We start from the raw sequence: 17,933 nt of genomic DNA on the forward strand, positions 1-17,933 counted from the left end.
GCACACCAGGGGCTGCTTCCGCTCGGTCCGGGGCAAGCATGTTGACACCCAGTGTGTGCACACGGGACACTGTTACACACGGACTCCCTCAGACTCCCAATTTCAGGAAGAGACTGGGAAACAGGGTGAAGGGGAGGAAGAGGACGGGAAACGGCTCCTCTAGACATCAGTCATTACAGAAGCCTCTGATTTCGGAACAAGGATGTGCCTCTTTTCTGAGCCACAGCCCGGGGTGGCTCTCAGGGCCCTGGAAGGGAGTGCTGACCCCCAAGGGACTCCTGATCTTCTCAGAGGCAAGCTTCGCTTTCAGATCAAAATGGATCATCTTCACATTCCTACCATAAAGGCCCGGCTTTTAAATCCATGTGTTTTTGAGGAACGACAGACACAGTGACTGTCACAAAGCTCCTGGCTGCAGGTCCCCTCTGCCCCTCAGAGGCTGGTGACTCCAGAGACTGGCTTTGGCCAGGTGTCTGGTCAGCACCCACTGAGCAGAGGGAGGTCTCCCGGGGGGTGATCCCCACTCAGGGTGGCCAGCCTCCCCTCCCGTCACCGCTACCACCCTGCTGCTCCTCATCCACACTGGCCTCCCACGGGTGACCAGCTGAGCCCAGTGTCCCCTGGCCCACACCTCCAGGCCCCCTGACTGCGGGTCACCACTCCCACCACCGCATGGGCCAAAGCGGGCGGCAGGCAGACAGGCACCCGCCTTGTCCAGCTTCTCACTCCCCTGGCCTATGTCCCATGCCCCCCGGGACGATACAGGGGCCTCCTCCCCTCCAGCTAGAGTGACCTGGGTCCTCAGCTGTCCCGGGCAACCAGGCGAGACAGCTACTGGACCCTGTGTGGAGTGGAAAGACGGTCACATTAAGGGTCTCCTATGGGTCGAGAGGACAGCCATTGCATCACTTTCTCAGGGGAAGCAGAGGTGACACCCCCCGAACACCCATCTGCAACCCCCCATTCAGGGGGAAGGAAGTTTTGGGCATTTTTCTCTCTCAGATGAACAGAGAACAGCCAGCTGCTGAGCAGACGCTGCAGTCCCACCTCACCACCGAAGTAAGGGACATGAGGAGGCACTCACGAAGGCTCACTGCTCGTATGCAGGCATGACGCTGGACACCCAGCACTGTGACCACCTCTCCCATGGGTCCTGCCCCACTGGAGACACGGCCCCCACTGTTCTTGTCAGCAAGACGCCGTGGGATTCCCGGTGCTGACAAGAGCCAGTGCCAGATGGTCCCTAACACAGTCATGGTTTCCTGGTCTGAAAGAGGTGGCCTGTGCCCCGTGCGGAGCCCCAGGGTGGCGGGGTGTGAGAGGAGACGCCCGTGGCACTGCTGTCCTCCCCCGGGGCCAAGGTCTGAGGACAACGTGGGAAGTGACATGGACTCTTAAGACGCCATGGATGCAGATGCTCCATCCCCAAGGACCACAAGCAAAGTCAAGTCAGAAGACACACTTACTGGGGAAAGTTGATTTCATATTTTCACGTGTGAAATTCCAATTCAACTATACATGCACAGTATTATGTCATTTTGGTAACACAGGGACGCAATTTAATGATTCTAATTTTTTTGTAAGTTGTTTTTAACAAGTCAGGTGCCATAAACATTCAAATAATCCATCTTTTAAAAAGTACGTTTACAACATCAAAAGAATTTAGATGAAATATAAACCTTTCTACTTACAATTTTTATACAGATTAACCAAATCACAAATGCCACAAACAAATGTTAAGTTGTAACAATATAATGAATAAACATTCAGATTCTTCATAAAATCTTCCTTTAACATTTTTCACCTGACCACTGTACTGGATAGCCTATTCAGAGTCCTAGGCTACGATACCGACAAGGCACCGACCGTACAAAACAGAGACAAAGCCGTTTCGGAACTCGCCTGGGCGCTCTACACAGATAAACAGCTCGGAAAACAGGCAGCGACCTTCAGGTGAAGCCCCTCCGGACCCCGCTGCTCCTGGCACGCGGCCGGGCCGCAGTGAGACCAGGCCTCACTCTGCTGGGACACGCTTGCTCGTCTGCACTCTGGAGGCACCGTGTTTCAAACACCAGCACGGCGATTTTAAAGCATGGACGCTTTAAAACTGTATAAGCAAAAGGACTCCTCAGATTTTCAAAACCACTACGGTTACAAAAATATTTCCCTTAAACTTGGGATTGCTCCAAAACATTGGTTTACAAATATAAAAGGATTATGGAAGGACCCAAAGCATGTGTGCATTAACATACTGTTACCATACTATATAAAAGTTACCAATTTAAAAATCGTATTAACACAGAAGCAAATAAAGGTAAGACAGTCTTCTCTGAATGGTGCGACCGGGACGGGTGCACGGCACGGGCAGTGCGCCTGACTCAGGGCCGCCGACAAGCATGTGCGCCCCGCACGCCCAGCGCTGCGCCAGCAGCGGCGGGCGCTGTGTGAGCGCCCCGCACACCGCACGCCACCCACGGGCCCGGGTTGGCGTGACTCTGCCAGCACAGCCGTCCACCCCACTGGCTGGCCGGGCGCTTTGTTTCATACTCAGCGGGAAGACTGGAATGCTTCGGCAGGGAAGTTTTGCTTACATTTTAGACACCGCAAAAGCCATCAGTCTGAGCTCTCTGCACACCCGTAACGGAGGCCTTCAGGATCATCGCCGTGAATTCAGACGACCCAATCTGTCCATTTCGAGGGGTGCAGGAAGATCCAAGTGAAGGGCCTACCGCACGTGACACCTTGTGCCTCTCACAGGTACCCGGGTGAAGACAAGTCTCTGCTCTGTGAAGCCAAGTCTGGCACGACCAGTGAAAAGCACACAACCGCGGCCACAGCGGTGTGGGGCACGGCCAGTGGCTTCACGCCGCCCTGACTGCAGGTCACCTCTGGGGTGGGAAGAGCCCCCTCCCCAGGTGTTAGTGGCCAAGGCTATGGCTTTCTAGTTAGAGGGCTCAGTTAATCTCCTAGTAACTCTAACCTTCCTTTTAAAAAGTACAAAGAAACGAGAGCAACAAAACTGTCAACGTTCCTTTCAAAATGAAAATAACTCTTCAATGTATCTGTCCTGTCAACGCTGCGGGGCCCTCTGCAGGGCAGCTCCGCGCTCGGAGGTGAAAACCGTGTATTTTAGGGCACGAGTCTAGCTGTGCATCTGATTTTTGGAGATGAGTCAGCAGCACCCCGACCCAGCCAGGGGGTGTGGGGCGTCCTTCCCAGTGCTCGGCTGGGACACAGGCAGCCCCTCTTTAGGAAGAACCAGAGAATCCAACCTGAGACGTGCGGGCTGCTTCAACAGAGTGGACAGAGCAGTTCAGACCCAGGATATGAGTTAAGGAACCTGTCAGAACTGACCCTCCGCTGTGCCAAGGGGGAAAGAACCCTCCAGAAATGCCTTCTAAATCGTCTCCTGTAAACCACAGCGTCTGGGCAGTGCCCAGGCGGGACAGTGAGGCCAGTGAGCGTTTCTGTCCTAAGCACAAACAGAACCTGCTGATCCAGAGGAAATCAACACTGAATCTTAACATGAATATGAAGATAGAAGATGTACATTTATTTTCATGAATTACAAGTGCATTTCTGTTCATATTAGCAGGCAGTCTTTATATAACCCATTCTCCATTGCTGTCAAAATCAAACAAGAGAAAAGGACAGCTGAGAACTGAAAAGCTAAAAATAGAATTATTTTTCCTAAGTGAGCTGCTGGATAGCATTTTCCGTGGAACACAACTCAGAGGTAACAACAGAGTTTCGTTTCAATCATAGGCATGTGGCACTTGGACAGTCATCTCCGCACAGAAGCTGTAACAGTCATGCGAGGGCACAGTAATTACTGAACAAGGCAGGTTTCTCACCACAGAGAGCAGTGGGGGAGGCAAGGAGGCACCGCAAGGGACAGACACCGAGCCAACGGCACCGTGTGCGCGGCAGGGACAGATACTTAGAGAGATTGGGAAAACACGGCTAGAGCTCCAAACACGCCTGAGTGCTAGCTCCTCCTGACGCCCTGGCCCGGCAGTGCCATGAACCTCGGGTAGCACTGGATTACAGAACAGGGTTTCATGTCATGAGCTCACGAAGGCTTTATTACAATTGCTATATCGTAGGTTGAAAATGAACTTGAGATGCTGACATGCTGTAGGAGGAAAAAGAATTGTACACTTTCTCATTTAAAGACGCAGTGTTCCTCTCCGCTAAATCCTCAGGCATGAGTGTGGTTATGGTGAAGGCGGCTTGGGGGTGAGGACGCTGGTGCAGAATTCTGCCCCAGACAGCAGGCAGGCAGCCTCCCACAGCCCAGGACACCTCTCACTGCATCCCAAGGGAAGCTGCCACTTTAAATCTTTTTTTGTGTAAGTCCTGCAAACACCCAGTGCTGCACGGACACATTCTGGCAAGTGTCCAGCTTCTATGAGTGGTGCAGCAGGAATGTGGGGAGCAGCACTTCTCCCTTTGATTTAGAAAAAGGGTCGAATTCTCTAAAAGCTGGGCAAATAGTACATACCTTCCATATGCTAGTGGCTAACATGATACAAGAGAAGCTGCCCCCGGGTGCCCACGAGCCCCTGCCAGACCAGACAGGCTGGGAGGAGACGTGCAGAGGGGCTGGCACTGCCTTGGGGCCCGGAAAGCGGGGCACAGTGACAAGGGGCCTGAGGGGTCAGAGGACTCAGGAGGGGAGGACCACTGCATCGTTCAAACCAGAAAATGGTTAGTGACTGAAGCGGCGGTAAGCAGCAGGTGCACTCAAGAGTACAGACTGCCACGGCCACCGGGGCGACGCACAGGGGCCAGGAACAGTTCTCTGGACTGAAGGAATTCTTTGAAAGCATAAAAGCCACAACTACCAGAAACTGCCCCTCCGACGGCTCAAAGGAGTCAAGGTGGACAGGCCGAGACGGGCTGGAGACAGGACCGGGGTCAGGAGCCGGGAGGAGAACACCGAAGTCTGAGCACATCTGGTCCTCGGAGCCCCCGTCCTATTGGGGAACAGACAGACAAACCTATGAGTGAAGGTAACCCGTGTGAAAACACCGCCGACAGCAACATTTAGACAAAGGAAAAGCGCAAAAGCAAAGGAAAAACCCTCCTGCAAAAGAAGTCCTTTCCCTCGGAGACTGCAGCACGAATAACACCTGTAGCACCGCAGGGGCCGACTCTGCCCTGGCCGCAGGCACCTCCTCTCAGACACTTCCCAGCAGATGTTTCCAGAACACTCAAAGGGAAGGCACAGGCCTGCTCACCGCCTGGCCAGCGCCAGCGCTGCCCAGATGCCCCTTCCTAACCGTGCAACACTCATCACTCCAGGGTGGGAACCCGGGTCTGAGCGTCTCTGCTCATACGCTTGTGAGCAAAACCCTGTCTGCCACCCTCTATTCTCAGCAAGCCCTTCTCTCTGGATGACCGGGGGGACAAAATCAACCAGACAAGCAACAGAAAGGGTGTTCTTAACACTCAGGTTTTCTCTGCCCAGGACAAAGCATCACAAACAAAACAAAGTGCTGGCTGGAAATGTGGCTGGCGGCCCGGATCCAGAGATAGGGTCCCATCACCCAGAGATCATCGGTGATCCGACAGCTGCTCCCCGCCAGGCCCTCTAGACGGCACCCCTCACCCACCCTGCGCCCTTGGCAGGGCTCTCCCGCCCCTGGCTGCCCTCAGAGGCCTGCCAGGAGCACGGCACCCCAAACACCAGAACACATGCCCCCATCACTCTTTTGACGTCTCTCTTTCGCTTGAGATATTCCGGGTTAAAGCCACACTACCCACTGATAGGCGAGCAGCTCTCAGACGTGCACAGACTCCCTGGGAGGGCCTGCTGACCCACAGACTGACCCCCATCTGGATCGTCCTTGGGAGAGGCGAAACACTGCAGCTCAGACCTCGCGCTCTGCTCTTGGCACAGGAAGGAAACCCCATGGGGATGGCCAGAAGGCCACCAAGTGTGGCGAGAGGCAGACAGAGCAGACCTTCCCTTGGAGATGCTGCCTGACAGGACAGGGTCGCTGGCAGGTGTCACTCTGGGATCTCATGGGCACTTTCAGAGGGAGGGTTTTTGTACGCCACTGGAGTCAGGGCAGGAAGGAGGTGCACACAGGCCCCAGTGTGATGGCAAGCGGGCTCAGCGGTGGGATGTGACCGCTGTCCTACACTGCAACCAAACCAGAGGCCAGGAGGAAATCAAAAGTGCCCTGAAATGCTTTCATCTTGAACGAAACCAAAGGGAAATAGGAGCTTACTGTCCCTAGTCACCAGTCCACCTGAGGAAGAAGCCAGGCACACGGCCACCATCCCCAGCCTCTCGGGGAAGCTGGTGAGGAGACGGCTGTGGGGAGGAGGCTGACCCTGAGTCCTAACCACCTCCACCTCTCCACCGCACACATTTCTAAAACTGATCACCTTAAACAAAGTACAATGAACCTACTGTGACCCTTTACGACTGCTCAGGACCTCCACTAAGGACATTTGCCAGCAGGGGTGTCCCTCCACCCGAGGGTCCCTGTGGCTGTGAGCGCCTGTTTCCCATGCAGCCTGCTGTCCCCTCCTCTACTGCCCCGTGTGACTCTGTCACAGCTCCACCCTCTCTGTGGGCTGGGAACTCACAACCATGGTCCCTCAACCCGCCGGGGGAGCAAACCTAAATCTAGTCCAAGGCAGTTTTGCAGAAACTGTGCAAGAAAAGGGAATTCTGCATCTAAGGGACCAGGATTCTCTGCCTAGCTCCGCCACGAACTATGACACTAAGCAGCATGCTACCCACCCTCCCACAGCTCCCGCAGTCGTGCCCCGGCTGCTGCCGGCTTCACGGGATGCCGCTGCAATCACAAACAGATACATCTGAGAGCGAGCCTGGCCCCCACCCCACCTTCTTCTGGGCTCACTTAAATATTCTAAATGATTAAATTATAAGTCAGTCTAGATGCTGGCAATTTCCTTTGAAATACATGAAAAAAATAAGACGGACTGATGGGCACATAGAGGAACAGATGGGTGAGAAGACAAAGCAAGTAAAGTGTTAATCACGAATCTACGTGGTGGGAATGGGGGTGTCCACTGAAAACCTCCAACTTTTAGAAAAGGTGAAAACTGTCAGTTAAAAAATGTTGCAGCAAATGGGATGGACCCAGACAAAGATCATCATTCTAAGTGAAGCCAGAAAGAGAGAGACAAATGCCACATGATATTGCTTTATGCTGAATCTAAAAAAAAAAAAAAAAAAAAAAAAAAAGACACAAATGAACTTATTTACAAAACAGAAACAGATTCACAGACACAGAGAACAAACACGGTCACCTGGTGGGAAGGGATAAACTGGGAGTTGGAGACTAGCAGATACTGACTACTATATATCCAACGGATAGCCAAGTTCCCACTGCACAGCACAGGGAACCTTACTTAGTATGCTGTACTAACCTAATGAAAAAGAATATGAAAATGAATACACGTATGTGTACGTGACAAACACGCTGCACACCAGAGACTGATGTAACATTGTAAATTGACTACACCGCAATAAAAACAGAATGCAAAAAAAGAGAACAGTTGGGGAAAATCAGGCTGTGGGCACATACTGTGCCTTCTGTGCCCCTGGAGAAAGTCACCTAAACACCGCGCAACCTGTCTGCCACCCCTCTCCACTGAGGACAGGCTGCAGTGCTGGATTCCAGGAAAGGGGGTGGACCCTGGGAGGGCAGCCCTGGGCTCCAGGAGGCACCTGGTCAACAGCACCATCCTGCGGCCTCAGGAGCACCCTGACCAAACACCCCAGAGAGAGGCCCTGCTCTCTGAGGTCCCGACAACCCGACTGACCCCAGTGTCAGCTGCCCTGATGCTCCCAGGCCTAAGAATACCTGCGAGGGGGTGGCAGGCTCTTTGGCCAGCCTGGGGTTGGCGTCCTCAGAGCCGGGCCCTCCCAGGGCTCCCACATGGCCCGACGCCTCCCCACCAGCGGAGCGCACCCCCAGCACTCTGTGGCAAGGGCTCCCCCAGTCGTCAGGCTGCCCTCCCTGGTCGAGCACCGGCCACACTGTCTGTTTCTGCGGGTCCTGCTGGAAAGCAGAGCTTGGGCTTTCCCTGTCTCTCTGCTTCCTCCCTCCTGGCACCAGGAGGTGCTCAGTGGTGACTAAACACTGGGAAGCTGACAGTCACGAGAACCCCAGACGTGGTTCTGCACTACAAATGGGCAGGACGGTTCTGCGTCTTTCTCCCCCTTAGACCACGTGCTCCTTGGAGGCCACGTTCAGTCCGTCTGCTCTGCTCACCGGGTTCTTAACACGTGCCTAGCCCGAGGAAGCACGCGGCGTGTGCGCCCGGAGACCGGAAGAGGAGGAAATGGGGCCCACAAACACAAAGGGAAACGACCGTGGAAGAGAATGGCCAGGGAGCTGCTCAGCCCAGTCTTCTGAGGGTCAGGGGTCAGCAAGCCTCGTCTGTAAAGGGCCAGACAAATCTCATCTACCAAAGGCAGCCAGCCCACCTGGCATGCACACAGGGACTGCAGAGTGGGCTCTGGGAGAGGGAGCAGGAGGGGGAGTGTGGCTGGGTCCTGGGGCTGCCTTTCTTTTCTGTCGGCAGCGACTGACACTGCAGAGCCTAGTAGGTGACACACACTCCAGAGAGATTGCCCTGCCCACAGGGCGTGAGACACAGGTGCTCCCCAGACTGTCCCGTTTCCGCAGGGGCTCCCATCTGCACGCCTGCGTTCCCTCAACGCTGCCTGGCTTGGAGCCTGCCCTTTAAGGTGTGTCCAAGCAAGGGTTTACCCCCACCTCCAGCTGCCAGGCTAGGAGTCGGGTCTCCTGGGTTTGCTCTCTGCTTTCCCCTGGGGTCGCTGCGTCTCCCAACACCACCCCGGTCTGAGCCTCTGGTCTGCAAGCCCCACTCCCACCCTCTACCGCGACCCTTCCTGCTCTGATGTCAGCCATCCTCCGTCAGTACCGCCGTCCGCCCCAGCCCGGACCTTGGCCACACTCTGTCCTTCCATCCTGTGCTGTGATCAGCAGGGCTGCCACACTGCGGCATGTCCCTGGTGGCAGTTTCTGGTCAGACTGTCCATGCCCGGTGTCAAGCGGAAAAGCCACGGTTTCTTCTTTCTTCTGCATCGAGTGACACATGGCTTTACAGAAGGGGCGGCCCCGGGTTTCAGAGGCACTCGATGGTGGCGTGACTGCAGGCCCTCAGATCCCTTGCATGGGTGGCAGTCAGGACTCCTGACCCCTCCTTGGTGACGGTGATACTCTATCAGCTGTGGTTCCAGCTCCCTCCTGCCTGTGGATCCCGCACGCAGCTCACACATGTCCCTTCTCCTAGAGGCACGGCTTCCTGCGGGGCCCAAGCTGCAGGCGGCCCTCCACCCTCCAGTGCCTTCTGACCAATTACACACCCGCCCTCGCTTTGAAACACCTTTAGCAGCTCCTGCTCTTGAGCCTGGACTAGACCAACAGTCAACCAGGGACCAACCCCCCGCCTGACCCCAATCTATGAAAAGCCGAAACGAGCAGGCAGGAGAGGATGGAACAGATGTCGGCGAAGGACCGACACCCACCATGGAAGGACCCGTTCCTCCAACTCCAATACCACTGTGCTGTGGTCACAGCTCTCCATCTCCAGACTTCTAACACAAGCCCTGTTCTCTCCCCATTCATATGTTCTCTAAAAACAAGATTTGCATTTCCTTTTTTTTTTAACACTTAAAAAAAAAATAATCAGCCAACAACCTGCACTGTCCAGCACACCGAGGCCCACAAACTCCCATGCAGACCCACAAGCGTTCCTCTCTTTCTAATGACATTTTATCTCTGCTCGCTCTCCCTTGCGAGGATTTGTTTACAGGTAAAGCTCCAGGTACCTGACAAATTTAAGATCTGTATCCTGGCTGGAATCTAGCGGTCTCCTCAAAAATGAGTTCTTTGAGCTTCTCCTTGGGCAAATCATCCAACTCCATGTCAAACTTGAACGGTGCTTCAGCGATGGGCTTGAAAAGAAAACATTTAGACAAAAGCGGTTATGTCTTAGGCAACTGTTCACTGCTTCATGGGACAAGCACGGCTTAGGGGCTGGACTCCACACGCCGGCGTGGGTGTCTGCGGGGCGCACTGCGCTGCCCACGGCACTGGACAAAGCATGTGGAGTAGCAGCATCCATCTCAAGATTTCCCCAAATATATTTCAAATGTTTTATTTTACTGTGTATTGAAATCTCAGAAACCTGCTGCTGTTGGGGAGCTGCTGCTGGTGGGGGGCTGTTTACACCATCAAACCCCTGATCCTCAAAGTAAATGCCTCTGATTAAATTCATTACAGTATCTTTAGATGAAGAAACAGTATTGAGCCATTAGAAATGAAGCTGCAAGGAAGAGTGACATTGTGGGAACATGCCCACATTTGTTCAACGAAATGAACCCTGCTTATTTTTAAAATTTAGATACAGAAATGTAAGACTGAAAAGGAAACATTCCAAAATTTTAATAATTATAACTGAGTGACAAAACTACAAAATGATCTTTCTTGTATTTTTCTGCAAGTTTTCATTTTTATTTTTCAGTACTCTCTCTATAATCAGAGCTAATTAAGTACATGCATACTCGATGATAACAGATGAAATCAGTCTATTAACGCTTATATTTCAATGTCAGAAGCCCTGAATGATGCCATGGTGCAGAGTTGACCTGACGGCCACACTGCTGTCGGTGAGTGGACACCTAGCCCTTCCCGACCTTCCCCGTGGAATCCTGACACCAGGCCTTAAGAGGAAAGAAGACCCCAAACTCTGCACTAAGTTTTGGCCTCTTGAAAGGGGGACAACAGAACGAGACGCAGCCACCCTCCTATAGACCCTCCACACGCCATCCTTTTACCCCTCCCGCTCCCTCTGGCTCTGGGGCACCACCTGGCCTGGGATTAGGACCCGGGGCTTAGGAACGTCCAGCTCACAGGGCGAGAAAGAGCCCCAGCCCCGCTCTCAGCACTGCCCGTCATGCACCCTGGGGTCGCACCTTCGCAGGGGGCCTCAGTCATCTCTGGGGAAGTGACTGAGAAATGCTTCCTCTCCCGACTTCTTCCTTCACTATCAGCTCTCCTCGTCCACAGTTATCTTTCCTCTCCTCCTCGAGTTCCCTTTAACACACTCTACCTGGTTCTCCCTTTTTAAACAGGACTATGAAGGCCCATCACCTGCATACTCATCATACTAGAAGGAGCCAAACTTTTGGTTCTTATTGCATTTTCTTGGTTATCCTCAGAGAAAGAAGGCAAAACTGAGCCCCCAGAAGAAGCAAAGAGCCAAGGAGCTGGGCCCTTCCTAGAGAGAACACGACATGGGGCATGTCCCTGGGGCGTCCAGCGTGAACGGGAGCCTGGCCCTGGGTGGGTCACTCCTCACATGACAGCCTCGTGTTTCCAGGGAGGACATGAAGTACCAAGTTCCAAGGGACTGGGGCCCCCACTGACCCAGCCGCTCCCCAGCAGGCATCCACCTCCTCTTCCCCTCAGGGCGGCCACTGCGGTCAGTGCCTCTGCTGCCACAGACCATGACGACGGTCTCCAGCCTTGATCCTGTCCTCCTGTGCTCCCCAGCCCCACCCTGTGCAGGGGCCCCCCAGCTGGGGGACATGACTGTGGTGGCCTCAGGGCTTTTACCTCGTCACTTGGGTCATAGTACTGCTCCAGGTACGGGTGGGCCAGAGCCTGCTCCACTTCAATCCTCTTGTGGGGGTTGAATGTCAGCATCTTGTCCAGTAGATCCAGAGCTACGAAGAGAAAGAGTGTGCAGCGGTGAGAAGCCAAAGGCACAGCCACTGAAATCCGTCCCATTTCCTGTTTAGGTAAACGACCCCACCAACAGCTAAGCTGCATGAGCGGGGCCATGGGGAATGGAGCCGCCCCCACGGGTTGCTGTTCTGTCTCCAGCTTCCTCACACCGACCACCTGACGGGAGCAGACCAGATGCAGCAAGGCGCATGCTCAGAAAAGGCTGAATGTGGAAGACCAGGATCCGAACCTACAAAGCCTGGACCAGCCCTGAATCACTGCTCCGGTCTGCTCTGCTCTGCAGGGCCAAGAGCAGAGGTCTCATGCATGTACTTCCCTTCAGTCAACTCCGAAGTCACTCCTGCAACAGTCAGTTCACCCCTCAACATACAGAGAAGGCCTCCGCCTCCAAGGTCACTGGTCCTCCCATGTGGTTTCAGTCTCCTCTGTCCAGGTCCTGGCTGACAGTCACCTGTGAAGCACCAGCCTCCTAGCCTCCTCTGCAGCTTGGCGTCTTTCTCCAAAGCCCCAAACTAAAGGTGTTCCCTCCACCCGGCCGGCGGTCAGCCCTGAACACGTCTTCCACGCTGACAGTGCAGTAAAGGGAGCAAGTGTGGGACCAACAGGGATGAGGCAGAGGGACGGCTAATCAACAGCCCAGCCCACTGGCTCCCAGGCACCAGCTCAGGCCGGGAGGGCAGCCGAAGGGCGTGGCTGACAGTGGCTGAGACAAGGTTACAAGGTTAAAGGCAGTGTGAGAAAACATTTCTTGTACTTCATGTCAGGAGGAGGTTTCAGTGAGAAAGAACATGTGCTGGAAAAGACATCGTTGTTCCAGTAAAGAGCTCACAAAGGGGGGCTCCTTTTAAAAATCTCTCCTTTTCTTTGATGAACCTCAGACCAGTGGTGCTCACGGCCCTGAGACACCCCTGAGAAGTCCAAGGGCTCCAACAAACAAGTCTGAGAAACTACTAGGTAGCAGCAAGAACACGTTTTCAGAGAACATTTTGACACTAACAAAACCGGCAACGCTGTCATGTCCTTAGTAAAGCCTCGGCCCCCACAGTGGTGACTTCTCATCCGGTCATCGAGCTCATTCTCCTGCACATTAGCACGTGCCACTAAGCTCCAGGGGCAGAAGGGGACAGAAAAGATCACTTTAGTTGTGTATTCACTGTAAGAATGTGTTCTTGGCGAGGAGGGTATAGCTCAGTGATAGAGCACACGCTTAGCATACACCAGGTCCTGGGTTCAATTTCCAGTACCTCCACTAAAAACGAGTAAGTGAACTTAATTACCCACTCCGACAAACAGTGTCCCACCCAGAGAGCAGCTGTGGCAGGGGCACCCTGCTGCCGGAGGTCACAGGGCGGGTGCATATGTGGGTGCAGGTGTGCATGTGCGGATGCACGTGTGTGCTCAGCTCTGCGATTTCCCCACATACCACCCCATCCATCTTCAATTAGTAGATAACCAACATGGTAAACCATGTGGGACATAATGAGAAATTCCACAGGAAAAGGACTTTTCTCATGTGCATAAAGTGAACTGTGAAAAGCAGTACCTTTTTTTTCCTTAAAGCACACACATAATGAATTTCTACAGAGAGTATATTTTCAAGTTAACTTTTCCTCTGTCGTCTTTACAACATACAAGCACACGTTAGGAAATTGGACGGCAAAGACATCTGGTTTACAGGCTGGAGAACTTTTCAGAACAGAGGTGGCTCTCAGGAGTCCAGTCATGTCTGGCCACTGATGGAGGCCAGTCTGGGCGGCAGAAGACAGGGGGTCTGAGAGGCCCTGAGATGGGCGGGGTTCAGAGGAGCCCCGCAAGGGGCAGGACAGTGCCGCGGGAAGGCAGGAACTTGGGGACCTGGGCTCACACCTGCATCCCACGGCAGCCCCGGCAGACGGGTGGACTGTCTTACCATCCCTAACACGGGGACCAACTTGCCTCACTTTCTGCTCCCAATCACCCTCCCCTAAAGCTGAGACACATCCCCACAGACTTTCTGGAGGCGAGACAGACAAGATCCGGGTCAGGCGAAGTCGAGGGCCCAGCCACAGTCAGACTGTGACGGTGTTACTCCTAACCCCCACATCCTGCTGACACTACACAGGACACACTCCAAGGCAACAAACGGGCTGCTCTGCAGCTGAAGCGCATCTAAAACAGACCTTTCTGCTCCTTCCAGTTAAATCCTAGGCCTTTAAACCTCCAGGCAACAACTTCAGAGGAAGAGAGGTGTTTTTTTTTGCCTCTTGAAAAATACCTGCATCTCTAGCCTCCTTTTACTCCAGTGCTATTTTTGTGTTAGTCTCGACTTCAGAGGGAAAGCAGAGAAATGGTGAGCAGCTGGCAGTGCTGACCCCGCACTCCAAGCGCCTGGCTGTCCCGCCCCCGCCACCTGGCACCCGCAGCAGCGCTCAGATGCCAGGAACCACGTTGCTTGGGCACATGCCTCCTTGGACAGATGTCACTTCCCTGAAAAGATTGGAAGTCCCCTTGAGGCCAGGGTGACATCTGACCATGGTCCCCAACTCTCCCTGGTGGTCCCCAACTCTCCCTGGTGGCCCCCCAGAGCCCTACCTTCCTTTACCTCCGGTGGCTGTGCAGAAACGTGGACCCACCCTTCTGGCCCGGCAGTCCCTTCTCCCTCCCAGCCTGCCAGACCTGGGGTGGGGCCCCTGACAGGCTCTCCAGCAGCATTCCAGGTCTATCTTACCCACCCAGCAAAGCTCTGGTCCTAGATCAAGGCCGCCATCTGTCACTCCTCTTCAGCTCGAATTTCTGAGCAGGGCCAGAGGAAGGGCCACCTGTGCAGATTGCACCACACCAGTGCTTCTCAGACCTCCTGACCTCTAAGCCCTGTTCCTACAAACCACCAAGGATCGATTTAAAAAAGTAGCTAATTCAGCTCACGATTCAAACACCCACACAGCACTTTCCTCTGGGGAAACCACAGCACTAAGCATGTGGCAGACAAGCTGTGTCCTCATCCTCCTGATTTGTCCAAAATCACAGACCTAAGTGGTGGTGCCCGAGTCTCTATTCAGGAGGCGAACTCCAGGCACATGGCCTCACGCTGTGCGCAGCCTCCAACAGAACAGGACGGGGAACCTTCAAATGTTACTCAGTTCAGAACATTTTATCCCTCTCGTCCACACCTGACTGGGTTTAAATTTTAAACTTTTATGTGATTAAATCTATATCTTTCTTTTATGCCTGTCTTCTTGGTTTCTTTTTAAAGCTTAGGAAGATTTTCTTTTTTTCACGCAGAGATCAGAAAAACACTGACTATGCCAAATATTGTTACTTTTTAACAGGATGACTTTTTAAAAAGCATTTAATCATCAATTCTTTTGGATTCACTTTGATGTGTGAATAATGATTTAAACCGTTTTTTTCCAAACAGCTATTCAACTAACCCAGTACCATCTGCTGAATAATAATCATTTCTTCCCCCTCACTGCAGTAATTTTGGAGAGAATCCTAGATTCCTTTGAAGAGAAACCTAGGATACTACTGGTTTAAGGGACTCAGTAGTCAGAAATTTCCAAGAAACATAGAAAAACATCCAACCTCACTCCTAATTAAAGAGACACAAATGGAAGCGCCCCTTCTCCCCCTACTCGGTTGGCAAGCCCAAAGGTTCAATGCCCAGAGCTCTGGAACAAAAAATGTGACAGAGCTGCCCGACTGCTGCCACAGAGAGACCCACCAGCCTGCTCCTCATCAGCTGCGCCAAGCCTGACCGCAGGGGTGTCCAGCCTTCTGATTCCTGCTACTGTGATGAGTGGAAAAAATGCCACTACTGACCTTTCAGTGTTCATACCGCATATAATGAATAAAAATGGGCACTCTTTTCTATATTTAAGAGACACTTACAGGGGTAGGGTATAGCTCAGATAGTAGAGCACAAGCTTAGGGTACACAAGGTCCTGGGTTCAGTCCCCAGTACCTCCTCTAAAAATAAATAAGTAAACCGAATTACCCCCCCAAATTTTTTTTAAAAAGAGACACATTTGTTTTTCTGTGAACTATTATTAACCAGAGTTAAAAGCACCAGTGTTTCAGCTTGAAAGTTCCCATCTCCTCAGTTCCCCAAGGTCTGCCATTCATTTCTTTGTCATTTTCACGCCAATCTGAACTTTCAGCTACATGCATACAGGTTCTTAAACCTATCTTACTGCTGTCCTATGTCCAGGGCCTCAAAAAAGACACTCCTCTATTTAGTAAGTGAACGCATTTACATATATTACAGTAAAACCCAGAAGCAACCTAGTGGCAGATTACATCCTGCCCCCAAGTCTCTGCAGCTCTTGCCATAGTGGGTGGGTTATTTCTCCTTGGATCTGGGCTGAACTTGTGATGTGTCCAAAGTAGCAGACGTGGCAGAAACGTGCTGTCCTGAGACCCTGAGAGGCCCTGAGCGTCCGCTCTGGCCCTTCTGGGATGCTGTTGCCTCAGGAGCTGCCCAGCCGGTCTCCTGCTGGCGGAGGGTCACGGCGTGGAAGTGAACCAGCTGCAAGATGCTGTGAGGCCCCTCAAGACCACACAGGCTGAGGTGAGCGAAGCAGACCCCCCAGCTGTGCCCAGAACGTGGACCTACAAGCAAGTACGTGCTGGTGGGTTTTGTGGGTAGTAAGGGTTAACCTTAGTAAGGTCCTCCTCTGCATCTCATTTCACAAGGTGCCATGCTAACCTAGAGACACTTGCCTTTTGTTTCACCAAATTCCTTGTGTATTTCACATGTCAGTATCACATGGAGGCTGTCTGGAGGCCCCAGGCTGCAGAGTGGGTGGTGTTGCAGGAGAGAAGGGAACACTATGCAGCCGTTCTCAGTAACCATGGAGACAGACAGAACTCGGATACTTAAATGACGAAATTTCAGTCTTGAGATCTCAGAATCTAGACCTAGCAGTGCCAGTGGTCTGGACGTTCACACAACCTGGTGACGCAGCTACTAACTAGCCCTGTTTTATAACTGGGAAAACAGAGGCCCAGCGAGGCTGAGCAGTTTGTCCACAGGGCACACACTACTAACTGGCCGGGCTGCAGACTGAACCACGCTCACAGCTGACGCTCTCAACACGGGATGCCGCCCACCCGCCTTTCATCCCATTCCGAGTGCGCTCCTTCCCCGAGTCTTCACTAAATCCACCCAATGCCTGCATTTCAAGTCACTCTACTTGAGTGCTGTTAACTATTATCTGAATGAATCAACATCAAAGTTCATGACCTTAACACCTAAAGAAAATAAGCTTAAAAAAAAAAGCCTCAGAAATCATTTAATGCAGATCATGACTAACTACAGGAAACAGTGAGGAAACACATGGAAGGAAAGCCTGAGAGTTCTCCTTTTCCTGAAGTCTCAATTACGCAGTTTTGTTAACTACACAACTCTGTACAAGGCAGCTCAGGAACCAGGTCTATGAAACACCCCTGGGACGCCACAGCACACAAGCCAGTCTAACATTGACACGTGCAACGTGTGTAAAGTTCTACTCTAAGAAGTCCTGCAATCACTATGCATGACGTCATCATGTAACTAACTTAACAGGCAGATGCTGTACACGTGCTGGTAGAGCAAACGTTAAATGTTATTGTGGGTCCTGGTGATAAAGACTATTTCTTATTCTTTTAAGCACCAAGTGTTTCTGGAACTTGGCTCAGGTCAACACTTACATTCAACAACTAAGTAGACCACTGTTAGGTTTAAAAACATGTATACACATATGGATGTTCAAGATACAATTCTATGAACAGCAACCGTTAGGGAATTAATTATAAAAGAATTTTACATAAATAAATATTTTTAAAAATGTAAAAAATAAAATAGTCTTTATGTATCTATATAACTAAATCACTATGCTGTACACTAGAAATTAACACAACATTGTAAACCAACTATATACTTCAATAAAAAAATTTCCTGATTTTTGAAACTTTTTTTTTTACCAAAAAATGTTAGCTTTCCTAATAAAGTCAAATTTTGGTAAAAAATATCACATTGTGCAGGCAGATAGACATGGCAGGCCCAGCACCCACGTGCCGGCGAGCTGCTCTCTGGTCCCCGGGGGTGAGACTGCCTCCCCATCTGAAGTCAGTGATGAGCCACCTCACTCCCTTTCGCCATGGACCCACTATGGATTCGGATTCTGGAGATTAGGATGCAGATGT

The 17,933-nt window shown here is 52.2% G+C and overlaps 1 protein-coding gene across 1 annotated transcript in view; it reads right to left on the reverse strand.

Annotated features, from left to right (window-relative positions):
- Positions 1-1,462: 1,462 nt before the first annotated feature.
- Positions 1,463-17,933, reverse strand: part of MAPK1 (mitogen-activated protein kinase 1) — a 73,154-nt gene continuing 56,683 nt past the window's right edge. The window contains exons 7-9 of the mRNA XM_072953573.1: positions 11,637-11,746; positions 9,848-9,973; positions 1,463-4,979 (exon numbers count right to left, since the gene is read on the reverse strand). Of these exons, the coding sequence (XP_072809674.1) occupies positions 9,857-9,973; positions 11,637-11,746 (227 nt within the window). The 3' untranslated portion in view covers positions 1,463-4,979; positions 9,848-9,856. The remainder of the gene's footprint in view (positions 4,980-9,847; positions 9,974-11,636; positions 11,747-17,933) is intronic.

This window comes from Vicugna pacos, chromosome 32 (assembly GCF_048564905.1).
Source record: "Vicugna pacos chromosome 32, VicPac4, whole genome shotgun sequence".
Taxonomy (NCBI): domain Eukaryota; kingdom Metazoa; phylum Chordata; class Mammalia; order Artiodactyla; family Camelidae; genus Vicugna; species Vicugna pacos.